This window comes from Cinclus cinclus, chromosome 2 (genome assembly GCF_963662255.1).
Source record: "Cinclus cinclus chromosome 2, bCinCin1.1, whole genome shotgun sequence".
Lineage (NCBI taxonomy): Eukaryota > Metazoa > Chordata > Aves > Passeriformes > Cinclidae > Cinclus > Cinclus cinclus.
Window position 1 is genome coordinate 46,784,752 of NC_085047.1, and position 19,395 is coordinate 46,804,146.

The 19,395-nt window shown below is 37.3% G+C and overlaps 1 protein-coding gene across 1 annotated transcript in view; it reads right to left on the reverse strand.

Moving 5' to 3' along the window:
* The window catches only part of MICU2 (mitochondrial calcium uptake 2), a 137,528-nt gene that overhangs the window by 16,154 nt on the left and 101,979 nt on the right, over positions 1 to 19,395 (reverse strand). The window contains exons 5-7 of the mRNA XM_062487598.1: positions 17,339 to 17,386; positions 13,353 to 13,435; positions 7,214 to 7,276 (exon numbers count right to left, since the gene is read on the reverse strand). Of these exons, the coding sequence (XP_062343582.1) occupies positions 7,214 to 7,276; positions 13,353 to 13,435; positions 17,339 to 17,386 (194 nt within the window). The remainder of the gene's footprint in view (positions 1 to 7,213; positions 7,277 to 13,352; positions 13,436 to 17,338; positions 17,387 to 19,395) is intronic.

The window sequence follows — 19,395 nt, forward strand, 5'->3', positions numbered from 1 at the left end:
TTGAAGGAGACTTGAAAAATTCAAGAAATAAATTTGCTAATGTAATTTAAAAAACTGAATTCATGATTACACAATTTAATGCTTCTGATTTTATTACTCCATATTATAATCAGTGTTGTAATGAAAACAAACTGTTTAAAATAACCTTTTCAAAACTAAGTGTGACAGAAAAAGTTTTTTTCTTCTATTAATGTTTCTCTAGTTACAAGCCAGAAGAAGGCATACAAACAATACCTACCTCATCTTATCTAAGATGACAAAGCCTATCCCAGGATTTATAACAAATATGCATCTACTTGCTGGCTACCTTCTTTATCAGTTGAAATTCCCCAGTGAAACTGGCAGATGTCCAAACACTGTGTTAGTGAGAGTTAAATATATTTTGAAACTACAAAACAGCACATTTATTTAAAGCATAAAATGCAATAGGAGACCACAGAGACTACACCTTAAGGGTAAAATTTTAAAAAATTGCTTTTCCTAGAGTTAATGCCATTAAAGTACATGTTAGTACATAATTCCTTTTTGTCCACAGAATCATTAGGAGCTTTTGCTGCTGATCTGTATAAATTAGTACCGACATGACAAATCCTTGTTAGAAGATAATGAGAATTCTATTAATATTTCCAACACCTTGCCCTTGTGAGCTTGGGTAAAAGAATAACTTACACTTGGAATGTCTCTCTTGGCAATCAGAATGAAATGGTTACCCAATGCCAGGCTGCAAAGCAGACCAGACTGGTAGATTCGAGTCACTATCTAAACTGAGTGACAGTTTGTATTCTGGTGTATCTGGCTGCTTCAGGCCCTGGGATGGTGCACCACAGAACCCTTTTGATCTGTGCCTTTTACAGAAAGCTGAGGCACAGAGTGGAAAAAGGATCCCAGTGGTCTGAGTTTCATCTTGATACAAGCACAGGATGGGGCAGAGACATGTATCACAACTGGGGAACTCACACATGTTCCAGGGTCCATTGGTTGAGACAATGAATCCCAAAGACCACACAATCTGATGCCACACAAGTCTGTGAACTAATGAACATGAGTGTACATATTACAAACATAGGCTAATTTTCCTAGAGTAATGTTAATGCCTCCTACACTTTTCAAAAGTATCATGAACTGCTGAATTATGCAATTATTCCTTTTTAAGCAGGATCAGATAACACAAGTTATTTCCTTATTACATTACACAGGCTGTTAACAGAAGAGGCCTGATGCTGCAAACACTGAGTCATGGGCAAAGACCTACCTAATCCTGTAGCTCCCCACTGAGCTTTTGACATTTACTGATACTGCAGCAAGTACCAACAAGTGCCACTGAGAAGAAACTTATCGCAGAGTGAGATGGGATTTTCAGAATAATGTACCTAACTGATTTTCAAAACTCATCTGACATGTTAATAGACTTACTGTCTCTAGATTCTTACCACCTTTCCTTGCAGAATTTGCCTGAGGCATGACTGGAAAGCATTCATTATGATTAAAATCTGCAATTCGTTTCTTGCTCTCTTGCTTGCTTCCTGAGACATGGTATTTGCTGTGCAATGTCTTATTTCATTAGAAATTGTAAAAATAATATGTATTTTGGATTGAATTTTTTTTTTAGTTAAGACAGAAGGAGAGTGAGTAGATGGTAGAATGGGCAGAGAAGTGAAGTTGGGCGAGGACAATACCTTAGATTCCTTCTGCTAGTGATGTCCCAAATCTTTCCAAAGGTAAGACTAAATCTTTGCAAATTTTTCCACTTCTCTGAAATCCTCTTTCTTTTAAAACTGCTAGCTCAGTCAATTCACCATGCCGGGCTTCTGTCCCAGCCTAGCTTCACACACTGCTAAAGAGAATTTCAAGCTTTCTGCCATTCTGAGAGTCTCCCAGATGCTGGGATATATCCTACCACTCAGTTCTGGTAAGAAGGTTTAAAAGATGTGTCCATTATTAAATTAATCCTAAGTTACAGTCAGTCACAAGTACTGTAAGCCGGCCAGCTAGCAGGACCAGGAGATCCAGATCTCCAAAAGCAGTCCTTTTTAGCAAAGCCCAGACCATCTCAAGTGGGCCCCAGAATGAAACTATATATTTTATGATGAATCAACATTCATCCTAATGTAAATCCATACTTCAGTTTTTTCATGTTTTGCAATGCACATTCTTCCTAGGTAGGATTCAAGAACACCTCAGGTCTGATGCAGAAGGCCTGAAAAGTGCACAGATGATTCTATAGAAGATATAACAGACAATTTTTTGAGAAGTCTGACAGAACATCTTCTAAACAGTGAAGAGCATCCAGTAACATTCATAATTCCTATTACTGGGAGGATCAGCTGTTTTCTTATTGACAACTAATGCCATGGAATCACTCTGCTATACACTTAGGGCCTTTAGTAACGAAGAACATGTAACTTCATGGACATCCTCAGGTTTCATTGCATCACCCACAGTTCTGCATCAATTCATAAGGAGGTACAGAATAAAAATGGTTTCCAGCCAGTGGGGCTAAAACTAATCTGGGAGTAGATACTGTAGGAGATACTTTAAGGCCCAAACAGAAACAGGTACAAACTTGTTGTGAGCCCGCTGACAATGCCATGCAGTCAGGGAATGGCACTGCAAAGCCTGAGGCTGCCTGACCCAAGCCCTGCTGGCAGCTTGGGAAAGCAGCTCCTACACACAGCTGGGGACAGCTCCTTACAAGAACTCAGGCCCTGCCTCTCTGTTGTGGCGTACTTTAAATATATGAAGAGACTCCATTAAGAGGACCCTCTTCGGGAGGTGTGATGTGCTATGAAGTCCACTCTTTTGATCGAGGCAGGCTTGGCCTCAAAGGCTGAGCACATCCATCCTCAGTGCACACAAACCCTCTTGCTCTCGGTGTTTAAAATGGCTCAGGTGGCCTGTCACCAACTCCCCAGCCAGCTCTGGCTCATATGTTCCTTTCTCTCTCTTGAGGTTACAATGTCATCAGACCATATTGAAAAATAAAATAATTTCCTTGTCCATGAGGAAAAAAATGATCCAGCACTTATTTAATAGCCTAATATTTTGGTGTCAGACAGTTTCATTCTTTAGGGGGTTTACCTGTCTGGAGAGCTTTCTTTAAAGCACAACATCACACTGCTCCTTCATTTAAAGTATCTAAAAGCTTTTCAACAGAACTCAGTGTTAAGCTGCTGACACAAAACATACATATTTATGTTGGAGAAGATAGGTCAAGAAAAAATGTGTACTCCATCTGAACTGAGAGGTTACAAGATTAATGACAGACTCTTTGGGGAGGGATATTAATTTTAGTCTTGGACTGGATTCTCGTAAAATTTGATGTGTTGCACCCCTGTTACAGAGTACTGTTGCAGTAGAAGAGTATAGCTCCCAACCACTACCTTCCTTCAGTTTTAGGCAGTATTTAGTTATACTGAGCTATGCAGACTTAGAAACACTGGGCAGAAAACTTTAAACCAGTTAGAGCTTCTAGGGAGCATATGGGCAAGGTATGATGACCTGTACTGTTCCTGTGGTTGAGGAGATGCATCACAATTCTGCAGTGTCCGAAGGTCCAAGTGTAAAACCTTGCCTTGACCAGGTAAGCAGAGAGAAATGTGTGAATGACTAATGTCATTTACGTCTATCAGAATCACAGGGAAAAAAAAAAAAAAGAGTAGTAGACAGGCTAAAACAAGTTATACTCAGATAATAGGGAGATGTTTATGTACGAGTCCAAAAGTAGACTGCATATAGTCAGACTCAATTTCAGTTCATAAGTTTTCTGTTTAAAAGAGATTAGTAGCTGTGTCCCCAACTACTAGTTAAATGTTTTAAAAAAAATCCCAATCATACTTTTCACACTTTGTATGAAAATGTATTCACTAGGGAATCCAGAAGCATACCTTTAGTAATTTGGTAATGAGACAATGCATGTATTTAATTTCAAGAACAAATATAGAACACTCTGTATTGTCATTTCTTTTCTAACAGTAGCTAAAAGTAATTTATAAGTTTACCCATTACATACAGCATATTAAATGTGAGGTATTGAAAGTACTTGATAACTCATTAATCTAAATTGAAGAGCCTGAGAGCAAAGTCCCTGATCTAGACAACTGGTCTGTCCTGTAGATATTTGCCACCATTAGCACTGTTGTCACAGCCAGAACACTAAAGCACCTTACACTGGTAGAATATCCTTTCAAGGAACTCAGGGCAGTAACACAAAAGCAACAGGTGCTCTTCACCAGGCAACACCTTTTCAAAATAAACCAAATCTTCTAGTTCATGCACTTTCCTACTGTAATCTACATCACTTCCAGGCAGGGAGTTTGGCCCTCCTCTTCCATGAACTATGGCTGTGTGTTCAGCTGGAAACTCCATATGAAGAACAGCTCTGCCAGGAAGCCAGATGGAGCATTTCCTCTGGCCTATGGGGAGGGTGTTTGAGCTGAGGCAGCCACTGCCTCTGCTGACCTCTGCACCATTTTCTCCAGTCTGATCAGAAAGAACCAGGTTCCAGTGTTTTAAGTCTGCTGGCAGCTCTCCTTCACCATGTGCACCTCTGCTACGAGACTGCCAGACTGCCTGCTTTGCAAATTCAGCATGGCACTTCCCAAAAGACAGAGCCAGAAGAAGCTGAGCAAATGTTTTTTTGCTTTTCTTCCAGCATCGATTATAATATTGGAAAAAATAAAAGCCCTCAACAGAAAGATATGTATCTGGATAGCCAATGCCACTGTAATCCCATGCAAGGGCTACTACTAAGTGGTGAAAATTTGAATTTTACGCATGTAAGTCAAAGTTTCTGTAAAAAGGTAGAGATACAAGCACCCTGGGAGAACAGCAAACAGATTTTTCTTTTCCTTATATAGTAACTCAATGAGTATTAAATGGTATCACCCCGAAGTAAATAAATGACTGGGACCTTTGTCTACACACTGTACAGGGAACACACCTGGATATATCTGCTGGTTAAAGTTGCAGAATACTATTTAAACTGTACTTTCCTAGGTTGGTGACGTTTGCCATCTGGCATCAGAGACTGGGTTTACTCTGAAAAAACAGCAAACTCATATGCAAATTGAGGAAGTGGAAATAAAAAAACATACCAAACACCAAAATTCTGTATCAATATCTCAGCCTTCAAAAAACATAGTCAACTTACATTTTTATGCTTAATTTGTTTTGCTTAAAGGCAATACTATGACTGCCATAATTATAAAAAAATAAAGGGTAAAAACATATCCAACAACTAATCAGATTCACTGCTTACAAAGATAATTTCTTTGGTAAGAAACCAAGACAGGAAGGAAAACAATAATTAAGAGAAATGTGATAATTTGGATTTTGCCATATATAGAAATAGAGACCAGAATATTTTCAAATTAGCTGTATTCCCCAAAGCTATTTAACTCTTATTTCACACTAGAATTCCATTTATAATCTTTTAAGAAACTGTATTAAATAACATTTTCTGCTTACAATAACTTCAGATTTTTCTCAATGGAGAACTCCAATGACAAATTCTGAAGCAAGACAAAAACATAATAGAGACATTACAGCTCAGGTATTTAATTAGCTCACAATAAGCTTATGTGTTTATAACTAATCTGTCCGACTGTATCAAAGTTCCTCTGGAAATTTTATACTATAGCTGTGCATTCATGCAGAATAAAGATCCTTTTTCTTTCGCTGTCATGGCAGTTAAGTCTCAATTGAAATAGGTTTTGAGGGGCAGACAACCCTATTAATCCTAGCTATTTTAATCTGGTGACTGATGAAAAGATTCAAGAAGGGAGATGGTTGTTTGTCAATCAAACAATTTTTAACTGAACTTTTAATATACGCTGTGGGAGGAAAACTTTTGTGAATCAGAAAACAGTTTATGTCTAATAAATTCTAAGGGTGTCAGCAATAGCCACTTCCACTTTTTCCTCAGGTATGTGAAAAAGTAAAAAACACGAGCAACTCTTTGCAGAAACTGCTGATGCATGATTTACAAAGCAGAGCCCTGTATAAATTCCTTACTGAATGCTTCCAACATGAGCAGCCACAGCCTCATGCCCAGTGTAAACTGAAAGTTTACAGCTGAAAGCAGGCAGCTGATGTAAGCAACATCTTTCAGTAACAGATGGAGACAATCCACCTGTACTCTCCCCTTCTTTAGAATCACAGAATAATTTAGATTGAAGAAGATCTCTAAGATTATTTAGTCCAACCATTAACCCAGTCCATCACTAGACGATGTCTCTGTGCAGCACATCCACATGTATTTTGAACACTTTCAGGGATGGTGATTCCACCATTTCCCTGGGCAGCCTGTTCCAGTGCTTGAACACCTTCAGTGAATTTTTTTTTTCCTAATATCCAGTCTAAACCTCCCCGGTGCAACTTGAGGCCATTTTTGCTTGTCCCATCAGTTCTTACATGGTTCATCAGCTTCTTCTGAGGTGTTCTCAGTATGCTCAGGATTCCTCCTCTCTGTTTTCAGTTTCACTCAACGTCACCCAAGCTACAGAATATCCTGCCTTTGTGCTGACTACAGACTCAAGCAGACACTCTACCTGAGAAGAAGGGAGATTGCAGGTGGCTAGATTCAGGGGAAAACAGAAGAGAGCAGGAATTTACCTGCCCCTTTCATTTAGGAGATATATTTACCATTTGCTAGTGGTCCTCAAAACAGTGAAACTTCTTTCCCAGCTGGACAATTCTACTCTAGGATTGTTTCTTCTGGTCTGTATCTATATTATCTCTTTCTGGAAGTGGACTTAACTAAAGTAATCCTTGCCTTTGTCACCTCAGTGACAACAACCACATTTCAAACCAACTCAGAATAAGCTGGTATCACTGCAACAGCAGCACTCAGGTAAGCTTAAGCTATTGATTTCTGTTTGGAAAGCCTTCTATTCTCATATGGTAATCCAGAGTTCTTTCTGAGATTTTCATAAACAGAAGAGAGTTACTTTAAAAGAGAGGCTCACAGAAACCATCCAGCCAAGTGAGTACACAGTCATGAAACACACTGATTGCAACCATTTCATTAGAAGGCTCAGAAATTACAAACGTTTTTCTTCCCCAGTTAGAAAGCAGTTGACAAATTATGCCCTTTCATTTAATTAAAGCACTAATACTTAGGCTTATATACTTATCTAAAAACTCTGAAAAAGTAACAAACTTAATGGGAAATATGACAATGTTTTTGTAAGGAAAATGTATCTCTATTTCATACCTGAAGAATAGTTTCATCTCCAGCTGCTTTCAAGTCATCTTCCTTCCCAATGATTCTCTGCAACTGTATTTGTTGAAACATGAGAAAAGAACATGAAAATTACAAATTTGATCTTATAAGAGTCTTCTTTTACTAAACCTTGATTTAATTGCACCTTTTCTTAATTGTACATTTCTGCAAGGTTTTTTATCATGACAAAATATTTGCATACTTGAGGATATTTTGTTATTTAGACACACTTTACCCAAGGAATGTCTTAGCTACTGTGGTTAATATACCCAAACATGAATCTATCTCTTGCAGCCTGGTGCTTAATCTATTTATAGAGGGTATTTTCTTTCACCCAAAGCTTAGTTTTCACTTCAGAAGATTTTGAATGTCTGGGGTATAACATTAAGGATCATTCCAGAAATAAAATCATCCTGATTTTCATGCTGTCCTTCTAGACAGTTTTAAATAGTTCTGTTATAAACATGATCTTCTGGACATGAAAAACCTACCTGTTCAAATGAGGTACTGTGCAACTAACAATAAAGAATAATTAAATAAGAAAACATTTTTTCAGAACTGGCACTAGGCAGAATGTGGTTTGAGTTTTCCCCTCCACCCCTAGAAAAAATTAATCTTGACTGTATTAGCTAAGAAGATTTTTAGAATTTTTAGAATTATTCAAATGACTCACATTTAAAAATATAACTTCCACTGTCCCAAATAAAGCTTTAAGATAAACAGTGTATTAATTTGCAGTACATCAAGTATATCAGAGCTGCAAGGTTTCTTTGCCTGTATTTCAGCTTCAGAGATGAACATTGCCACAAGAATGAGTGATTTAATACAGCACAAAGTAGACCTACCTTTCAGAGATTTGTATGAATCCTCAAAAGGACAGCAGAAATGAAAGAACAAGGGACTTAATACATTTCAGGTAGAGATATGGAATTACACTGATCATTCTGGATTTGGAGACTTTGAAAAGATGTTTCTAAAGCTCAAGGATTTCAAAACTGGTTTTTGCTGGTTTGCTTCTCAAACATTTCTGACTGATTCCTCAACCTGCTCACTAAAACTAGAAAAGAAGTTCATTACCAAATTTCCACAGTCATTATTCTGGGGAGTTTTTAAATCTCTCCTTTGTTTGTTTGTTTTAATTCTTTTTTTTTTTCTTCTGAGAAGCAGTATGGGCTTGTAAATAGTAAGAAAAACATGCTATCTATTTGTACTGCCAAAGGTCATCCCTTGACCTTCAAATTTTGAGTAATTCACCTGTTCTGGGTTTGTTTGGGTTTTTTTATCCTTATTTTTTTTTTTAGTTTCTCAGGCTGCTTACTTTATAGTATTAGTTTTAAATTGCATGTCTTGATACTATATACCAAAAGAAGTGCTATAAAACAAGGCAATTAAACACCACTTGTTCCTCCAAATTATCTTAATTTTTGATCATTTACAAAACAAATGACTAGTACAGTAAAAGCATTATGAATTTCTTCATAGCAAAATAGCATTATAGAGCTCTGGGTAAAAACCACAACTGTTTGTCCATATTATCACTGAGAAATCACATTTTTTCTTACCTGAAAAATCAATAATTTGATCACACATAAGGAATAAAACTGCAAATATTTTCCAAACAGAAGAAAATTTTTTTTTCTCTCTTTTGGATTTTATTTGTAAAGGACTCTTAAAAAAAGAGCACAGACACACACTGTAATAATTTTTACAAGTATTCTGAAAGATTTCACTTACTGTTTTCTTGTGTTGTATGCAAATTCTGAGAGTGCATGAAACTATTTCCAGAAGTTTGTTAATTTTTTTCCAGCACAGTGCAACAGCTACTCACAGACAGAGAAGAATTCTTTCCTCAAGAAATGGACTCCTCCATGTAACATTTATTTGTATTTAATATTTATATCTGCTCACCACTGACTATAATAATGGCTAATTCAAAGATAATGAGACCTATTTTGCACAAGTGAAGCCTCTACTAAAGACAGAAGAAATCTGTTGGTAACAAGTCTTTCTGGTAAAAAGACTGTGCCAGTCTTTAAAAAAAAAAAAAAGTGTTTTTGCATCTTCCAGTTGCTTGAGAGACATCAGTGCTTGTGGATGCTCTAAGACTACAGAAGTCCTCTGTGCCACAGCTACTGAGTGTTGGGTGCTGGCTCATTCAGCCTTAGATGAAGCTCTACAAGTATTTTGTGGTATCTGCTCTCCAGCAGAAGTGTATAAGACAGTCTACTTAGAAAGTCTAAGTCATACAGTTCTTGCATGTGCCATCAGAACCACTCTGCCTTTATTCCCAATAGTTCTGAACTGTCATTAATTTTACTTAGACATCAATCAGGACAGATTTAGAGCGTTAGAGAAATTCCTTACTGCCGGGGATTTTGGGAACTTTGGTAGCCTTATTCTTGGTGGGAGGTCTCAGATTAATGTGCATGGGTTATTATGTGTCTGCAAATTCCCCTCACCAAGTCTCAAGTGAATGTCTTGGAAGAGCAGAGTTCAGGGAAGTATCTTATTGTCCTCACAGAGATGTAGATAACGGGGCTCTGAGAAATGATTCTGCTCTCTGGCAGGGGCTGATTGAAGGGTGGCAACTAGCATCTATGAACATGCTATTTCTGCCTTGTCTTCTTCACCCTGGAGTTGCACGGCAAAGCAACTAAACCTCCTTGGCCTTAATGCTGAAATGTCTCTTGTACTGTGACTGTTTACCACTGAAATGTGGATGAAGCAGAATTACACTGGCTTCAACACAAATAAATAGGGAGGAGAGAGGACAAGAGTATCCCTGTGAAGGGAGTGACTTTTACTAGAAATGAGGAAAATGTGCACTGACATGGAAAGGTTGTGGAGGACAAGATAAACTCCCTTGTTGAAAACATGGGATTGCATTCAAGATCTCCTTTCCTGAACATCTGTTTTTGGTAGTAGAGAACACTGGGAAAGTCTGCATCTCACATTCCTGAAGTGCCTGATCCATACAGGTTTGAACAGCCTTTATCCCATCACATAATGGGGTTGGAGCTTCTGCTTGTCACCCATCTCCCTTTCCTGAATGACCTGCTTGACACATCTTGTGCCTGTTCATCCAGGAACACGCGAGAATTGAGATATAGACAATTCAAAGAATGATGGAAAACCAAGAAGCAAGTTCTTATCTCAAAGATTTTACAGTCTAGACCAGCAGTCAGACAACACAGACATACACAGATGTCTAATCAGTAGACAACCATGGGAAGTGGGGAGCACAACAGGAGACAAAGCAAGAGAATGAACTTGCAATGAAATTTCTTTTCCCATTGTGCCTTGCCTGCAGACACTGCCTTCTGATTACTGCTTCTTCACTATTCTTTTCCACTGCATTTCCCTTACATGCATTTCCTGATGTTATTGTCAAATAGTGTGGAAATCACTATAGAAGAGTTCAGATGTATTTTCCTAGGATGCCAGCTGGGACAAGACAAATGACAGATTAGCTACACAATTTACTGATTCCTTAGCTATCTAGAAACTTTCTATGATGCAGACAGAACTAGAGTATACAGACTAACACACACACAGACTAACACACACACTTATTTCCACATTCTTATATTCCAGAAATTTTATTTTTAAACCTAATCTATAAAGTTTTGCTTGAAAATAGACTCCTCTGTATATGTAAGAAAATAGTAATGAGAGAAAACTCATCCTCTGACTAACTTGCATCCTGTGGGACTTCTTGGAATTTAATGATTCTTGAGAGTTGACAGAGTAATTTATGTATTTTTTTTACCATTCTATGTTATTTTCTCAATACAGCTCAAAAAGGAAGTGCAAAGTAACAATCTATCTAACTAGAAAAATTTTCATTTAACTTGACTGCCTCTACAGAAATCAAATTATTTTTAATGATTTATATACTGTTTTCACCTCTACATTTGATGACTTTCTGTTGTTTATGTTGGCTGATTCAATTAGAATTACCTGAAATAGCTAAAGATATTAAATATGTAACATACACACACACACACACACACACACACACACATATATATATATATATGTGACATAAATATATAACACATATAAGATCTCCCCAAGAGAGCAGTGCTGTGTTTCTGTAGGAATCTCCTGATTTGCTTAACTGAGAGTACCTTCTTAAAGAAAGCACTGCTAATGTGGCATTTTGGTGCAGAGGCACTAAAAGCTGAACACGTTCACTCGTGTTCATGGAGTTACTTTTGCTTGTAACATATTGTTTTGCAGATGAATAATACAGCCATAACAAGACTTATTTCGGTAATCAGGGCACTGCTAGTATGATTAACAATTCACTATGACTGCACTTGGTTTAGTAGGTTAAAATATAGGATTTACTAGAATTTGATTTCTTTTTAATCAGCAGAATAATTAACACTTTAACAAAACAAATTCTTCAAAATTAAAAGATCTGGTGTAGCAACAAATGGGTGTAGGGCTGTGCTGCTTTTGGTTGGGGTGGAATTCATTTCCTTCACAGTGGCTGGTGTGGGACTGTGTTTTAGATTTGTGCTGAACAGTGCTGGTAACACAGAGGTGTTTCTGTTATTGCTGAGCAGGACTTACACAGAGCCAAGGCCTCTGCTGCTTTTGTACTGCCATGACGTGGAGGGAGCTGAGGATGCATCAGAGGCTGGGAGGGAACACAGCCAGGACAGGTGACCCCAATGACCAAAGGGACATTCCAGACCATCTGACATCATGCTCTGTGTATGAACTGAGGGGAAGGAGGAAGAGGAGGACATTTGCAGTGATGGCTTTTGTTTTCCCAAGTCGCCATTACACGTGGTGGGTCCCTGCTCTCTTGGGAATGGTTGAACACCTCCCTGCCCAAGGGAAGCAGTGAATTAATTCTTTGTTTTGCTTTGTTTGTGTGCGTGGCTTTTGCTTTTCCTATTAATCTGTCTATAACTCAATCCATGAGTTTTCCAACTCTTAACCTTCTGATTCTCTCCCTGATCCAGCTGGTGGGGTAAAGGACAAGCAGCTGCCTTAGGCTTGGTTGCTGGCTGAGATTACACCACAACAAGGGTATCGGCAGGTTCAGTCAGGGGCTTCTGGGAACACAGTCTTAGAAAATGATCTACTTCCAAGTATTATTTTCAAACAGTACTACTAAGTCTAGAAATAGTTTTGCAAAATTTAGAAATAGATTTAAAGTATTACTCATAAATTGTAACCTTGCTAAGAGACAATTGTGAAAAAAAGGTGAGCAGTGCAAAACCCATGAACAGCTATTCTATCAATTCAGAGTTTAAAGCTATGAAATTCACCTAAATAAAATTTTGCTAATTTCTCTAACAACAGGTCCCTCTTTAAAAGTTTTAGATTTTAAGGTTCTCTGGAGATATGAGTTAATGTTCAGCTTAAAAGTCACACTAGTGACAGAAAATAATTTGAATTGTAGTGGCCATGTCAGCTTCTTATGAAATTGCCTCTCCACTTACCTCCCATACAAATTAAGGATCTGAAATAACTTGACGGTTTCTATTAAAAAATATGATTGTTAATTCTGTATTCAACTTTTGACAAGAAGTACTTACTTGGTCTCCTGTTAAATATTTAAAAGTTGAATAAGACACATAATTAAGCCTATTCTTCTTAATAACATCACACCAAGATTTTCTTAGTTTTTAAAATATCTACCTTTCTCCTCCATAGTTTAGATATAATATGGGAAAAAGCCTGCTGTTTCTCTTCAAAGTGTGACTTGATAAAAAGCTTTCTACAACAGCATGCAAAATAAATAAAGACCAAAACAGGATGGTGAATTAAATAAATTACTCAACAGATTTAGGAAACAAAAGACTTTTCCAGATGATTATTTAAATTAGCTCACGGGATTAAGGGATATACACTAATTCCTACCTTTCCAGTAGAATATATTTCCTTACAATTCTAAGGTAACATTTATAAAAGTGGATTCAATTATGATAAGTACTTCTATCACAATATTTCAATATTGTGCTCCTTTCATATAAAATATTTTAGTATGCATGTGATCACAGACTGGACTCAAAAAATAGGCTTGATGATTTTAATGAATCTTCATTGAGCTATAACCCACGGATCTATTTAAATGCTTTAAAATGAAAATGTATATAAATACACCTACCTTAAAGAATTCCTTCTTTTCCACTTGTTCATTGCCATCTGCATCAAGCATTTTAAAGGCAATCTGAAGTCCAGTCTGGGGTTCTGCAACAAATTGCAGAAGAACTTCATTGAAAATATCACACACTTACACTAGAACTCAAATACCAAATGTAAAATGAGTATTGACTGTGGTTCAGTTCTCCATTGTTATGTACATACACGGTATTTCCAGTGAACCATACACACATCTTCCATTATAAGCAAACTCTTTAAACACCTTTTTACTATCATTTCAAGGGATAATTAATGCAATGGAAAAGTAAGAAATGCCAGCACTGACTATGTACAAGCCATGAATGTCCATCTGAACCCAGTGAAAATACTGTATATCCCTTACTGGCCAGGTCTTAAGATATTCCCAAGGGACATCTCTATAATCCCATGTCACTTCTGCAGTCTAGCTCTGCCTTGTTTATAAGAGCTCCTTTTCAGGTGAGAAGAGCGGAAAACTCTTTCTGGTTGTTTTTGACAAAAAAATGTTTTGTGTAACTCCCATCAATATGATTTTTTTTCAGAAATTCTACATAATTTCACTCTGCATTTCCTTCACTGAATGGATGTTTCTTTTCAACACAAAAATGTAATGAGTTCTGAATCTTGAAGAAGTTATAAAAGCATGGTGTGTTTTGAGCTCCTTCCCACAATTTCCTGATCTGACTTCACTTACAAGAGGTGGCCTTGATCATTAGCAAGCCCACACAGGAGCAGCATGCTGCTGAAATGTAGCTACAGTTCACTGTGGTAGAAAGCCCTTATCCCAGTAATCTGTGTAGCAGGTGAATTAATGCCACAACCCAGACACACGAGGCATTAATTGAAAGCCATGGACTTACTGTCTCTGGAATATATTGATGCTTCCAAGGACAATGCTGGACTCATGAGGGCAGCAAAGCAGTATCTCTAAAAAACTCTAATGCCTTCAGAGTTTTGCTTCTGGAAATATATTTTTCCAGTTGCATTCTGTAAAGTTTTAAGCCTTGCTTTTTTTTTAGAGAATCTTTCTGCAAAGGGAACAAGTTAAAGAAATATCCCATTTCTTTTAGGTCATAACAAGATGGTTAAAGAAAGTACTATTTTTACATTTTGGAAATAACTACATCTTCAGCAGTAGACTAATATTCTATGTGAAGCAACCTTGTGATGCAGGGATTTTTTATAAATATCACTGCAATCTGCACAGCAGAGCTGTCCCCAGCAACTGGGTTGATTTAATAGTCAAAACTGGCTTCCTTTCCATGGACATGCCACATGCTAAATTTGTGTTGCTAGTACAAAAGCAAGAAAAGGCTATCTAATAACATATTAGGAGAATAAAAGTAATTGATGTATTTAATAGCAATTCATACCATCTGTGTTCCAAATTTCAGATAAGAGAGCTGTTAGTGAAAATATAGACCTAAAGCTGCTTATACTGTTCAGAGATGACATACTTATCTGATATGATGTAACCCCAAAGGTATGTGTTCGTAAAATAAGCACAGTTCAAAGACTACCACAGATATATTTGTATTTAATTAGAATCAGGCAAAATTCCAAAAACTTAAAGAGTTTCATCCTGGCTGTGAGTGCAGGTTAGACCTAGGTGCTTCCTCTCCTAATATTCCTGCATGGACCAAGCTGTCAACTTGTGTGACTGGGTAATTGAAACAAAGCTCTAAGTAATAATGACAACTTGAGTTCCTGGGCTTCTTCACCAGGCAGGGCTCCACTAACCTATTGCTAGAAATGAATTCAGTACAACACTGGAAGAAAAAAGATAGTGATGACACAAGGCACACAGAAAAGAGAAAAGAAGGTCAGGGGGGAAAAATAAAACCTTTGTCTGTCAGAGAATTACACTGTCAAGTTCAGTGTTTTTACAGACTGATTTTGTACAACAGGCAGCATGGTCTGGTCAGCAGTGTCCTGGAACCAGGAGTCTGATGACCCTTTTTCCATTTCCCTATTGTTCAGTTGGTGACTTGAAAGTAATTTAAATACTGATGCCTGCTTTAAGAAACCTCACATTAATTCTCACTAGTGGGAGAGACAGGTTGTGTAACTCAGGGCTGATTGACAGGGGATACTTGTTAGGCAAAGATAGGAGCACAAACACTTGTTGACATTTGCTTTCAAACTGATCAGTATGATAACCCTCTGTGTAACCAAAGCAGCAGCATTACCACTGCATTTTTATCCTGCATCAAAGGGTGCTTTTGCTTTTGTGGTTCAATACATTCCTATATAAATTCTGTGAAAAACAATGTTACTTGACTGTCTGGAGAAGTGGAACAACTTGCTCTGATACTGCTTAGATTTTCTAATTGTTTTAGCCAATAATCCAGCATGAATTCACTTTCAGCTGCCATAAATTTCTGAAGAAATAGAATCTTTGGCACCTATTTCTGCAACTTCAAGGTATTCTTCAGAAGTTACAATCTGGCTGTCATGGTTGTCCTTTTTTAACATCAATTCATCTTTTTGAGTTGCAACAAATACTTTATAAGCAGTATCCTACCTGGGCTAAACTCCTGTCTCTGATTTAAAAAGCCACTTGAACACGTGGTATAACTCATGTTCAAGCAGTGCATAACACAGTCACCACTGCTGAAGCAGTGTATTTGTATGTTAAAGCTTAATGCATATCTATATAGAAATAATTTAATACTGTGTACTAGCTGAAGTTGCCAAAGAAATTACCTATCCTTCATGCTGTGCAACAGGAACCAATGAAGTTCTGCTGAGAAATGAGGTAAACTGCTGAAGGGCCACTTGAATTGTGCAAGAGGTGCCTAACGATGGAAGGATGGACATACTCTCTCCACTCTCCGGAGATCAACATTACTTGTCCATACTACACCATGGGAGACTGGATTTCCAGAGCAAGGAAAATTTGTCAATATATTTAAGGCCCAGCCATGGATCTTGAAGCCATGGAAGTGATGAGGGTCACATGAGAGTCATGCCTCTATAGTCTGTCAGGAAAGAAGTGACTGCTTTCTTCTCTCCTTTCCCCATGCACTGATACAATAAATCTATGATGCCTGGCTTTGTCCCTTGCTGAAAATGTTAGACCCATATAAGTCAGTCAAACAAGACTGCATGTGGACTATTCTGTGGACTATTCCATGGACATGCATATGGACTACTTCACTACTGCTCCAGGGGGTCAATGTGTAATGCTCATTGACACAGCTCAAATCTTGCCAACCTGCACATCAGAACAAAACGGGGGGGGGGGGGGGGGGGGGGGGGGGGTGGCAAGCATGGCACAGAGTAAATACCAGACAATCCCAGATCACTTCCATGCACAAAACCAAAAAACACCTGTTGCTTGTAAATAAAGGAAGGACCAAACAAAAGTTGTTTTAGGAAAAAAAGTGCCTGAGAGGAAAAGGAAGGAAACAAAGGAGGGAAAATACATATACAATACCTGGAGGAAATAAAGTCAAAAGGAACAGAGGAGAAAGAAAAAGGACTTAAAAGTCAGAGAAAAAGACACTGAAGAATTCTGCTGTTTATGTATTGCATCCATGGCAAATCTGAACACAATAAAAATGGGCAACAACCTTTGAGACACTACAACAGTTTTTCACACCCCTGCATGAGCTATACTGCTAATGTCTCATGTCCAAAATGACTAAAATTACCATCCAGAAGAAAATTTATCTTCTCATCCCGTTCTTTTCCCCCTTATTATGCGGTTCTGTAACCAAAGTGTCTCCCCTCTTAAAGGATTTCAAAAGACTTTTCTGATCCCCTGGAGTACCATGAATATTGAAGTATTGCTATGGGCCAATGATGTCCATTTGTATTAATGCATTGTCACTCCATATGCAATAGTTTTTTATGTTTTGCTATTTAATGCAGAAATTTAGAACCTAAAAAATATCAGAAGAAAAGTTCTTGGGAAACTGTTAGTAGCTAAGTATTTGTGTCTATGTATTTTAAATATATAATACTTACTTGTAAGAATTGTCAGCAAAAACAGATACTCTGCATAAGATATCAACCCTGAAAAAAAAAGTTAAAAAATTACTTGCGGAAAACCCAAAAACTTACAGCAAAATTTGAAAGATGAAATCTTACAAATATAAAAAATGTATTTTGACATTGTATTAAATATGTGTATTAAAATAAGACAAGTTAGCATTTAATAAATTTTTCACTTCTGCTTTTAGTACTCTGATGGTAGAATTCCCCAACCCAAGACTCATCAATGTTCATGTCTAACCAAGAAAGTAAGGTTTATTTGGTATTAACAAAAGGCCTACACTAAATCTTTGGATTCTCACTGAAAACATCCAATGTTTATATAAAAGGCAAATAAATTAAATGTGCTTTGTCACATTTAGTACCTGGGAGGAGAACTACTCTAACTTTACCCTGAAGGATCAAAGTCCTCCATCCTTTGGCAGGCTTGCAAAAGGCGGAGAATAGCTTCCCTCTGATTCTCAAGAGAACATGGCAACACGAAAAGCTGCCAAGCTGCTAGATTGTGCTGATAGTACTGCTGGGCCCTATGCCAAGTGAAGGCTTCTTATTTTTTATTTTTTTTTAAAATAGGAACATGTCCTTTCTACAAGGTGAAAGGATTTTCCCCCCTTTTGAAGGAAAATTCCAGTGTTTTCTTTTGAAATACTGCCTTAAGTGAAAAGCCTGAACAAACACAAAGATGCGATAGCGTCAAAATAGAGTGTGCAAGCTAAAGATAGAGAGTGCAGAATGAGGGTGGCTAAACAACAGAATCTGAACCATCTGCCCTGCAATAATGTTTGGGGAAAAAATGCAAAGGGCTTTTTTATAAATCACTTTTCAAAATAACTGAGCTACTTTTAACTTGCGAGCTAAACATCGTATAATGCTGAAGCTGCTTAAAAGAATGAAGTTCAAACATGCCTATCTGTGCAAAGATAAACTATTTTTGTAATTTATATTCAGTTAATTGATAGATAAGGAACCCACTTAAACTTCAGTGATAAACAATTAACTTCTGATAAACTACTATGCAGAAGCAACAGCATTTGTATTTGACCTCAGATAGTGACTTAACACTTCTAAGTACCAGAAGTCAGAAATATTAAATTACTAAATGCAGGAGTCTGAAAATCTGAGAACAAGTCTTAGCTAACGGGAGGTCTAATGCTGATCCTGTTGCCAACACTCTGGTTCCATATCTCAGCTCTCCTCTCCATCAAAATAGGACCATTTACCCTATCATCCCACATGAATTGTGTAAATCAAAACAGTCTACAATCATACAATACACTGTGGAAATAAAAAAACACCTTCATATCAAAGACTTAGTCTTACTTAAAAATTTTAGCATTTCTGTCATTGCAAGAATGCAAATTATTATTTTCATTGCTGTAAAACTTGGAATTGTATTCTTAGATGAAACATCTAGGTTTCTACACATTCGAAACCAAATAAACAGAGAAAGAAGTCCTGTCCTATTTTTTTTTAGTCTATACACCTAAGACAAGATTAAAACAAAAAAGGATAGAAACAAATAGATGGTGAAAAGAATTTAAACAAATAGTGTGATAAGTAGTGATCAAGATTCCTAATTTTGTTTTGTGTGTGACACAGCAAAATAATGCTTAAGGGAAGAACATAAAAGAAGACAAGGAGACAACTTCTCAGGTCTGTAAAGAAAACACCTCCAAGTCAAGGACTGCAGTGGTGTCAGCACAAAGATCCCTGACTGAAAACATAACCACCATGCAATGAAGGACAGCATTACTGGGCAAGGAGAAGTGGGAGTCTGCCCCTCAGCTGTCTTGAGATGCTCTGCATGGGGATAGTCTAAGGAAGACATGGAAGCTAAAGACAAGTAGCTTATGCTAGATAGAACAAGCAGAGCCCAGTGTGGAGAAACAAAATAAGAGATGAGACACTCAAAGAAGTTGTGAAAGAAAAATGTGCTTATCAAAGCCTTTGAAAGAATATTAACATGGTAGATTATGGCTGTAAAAGTCTGAGAAAAAATAAAGTTGTAATAATTGGGAATATAAAACACT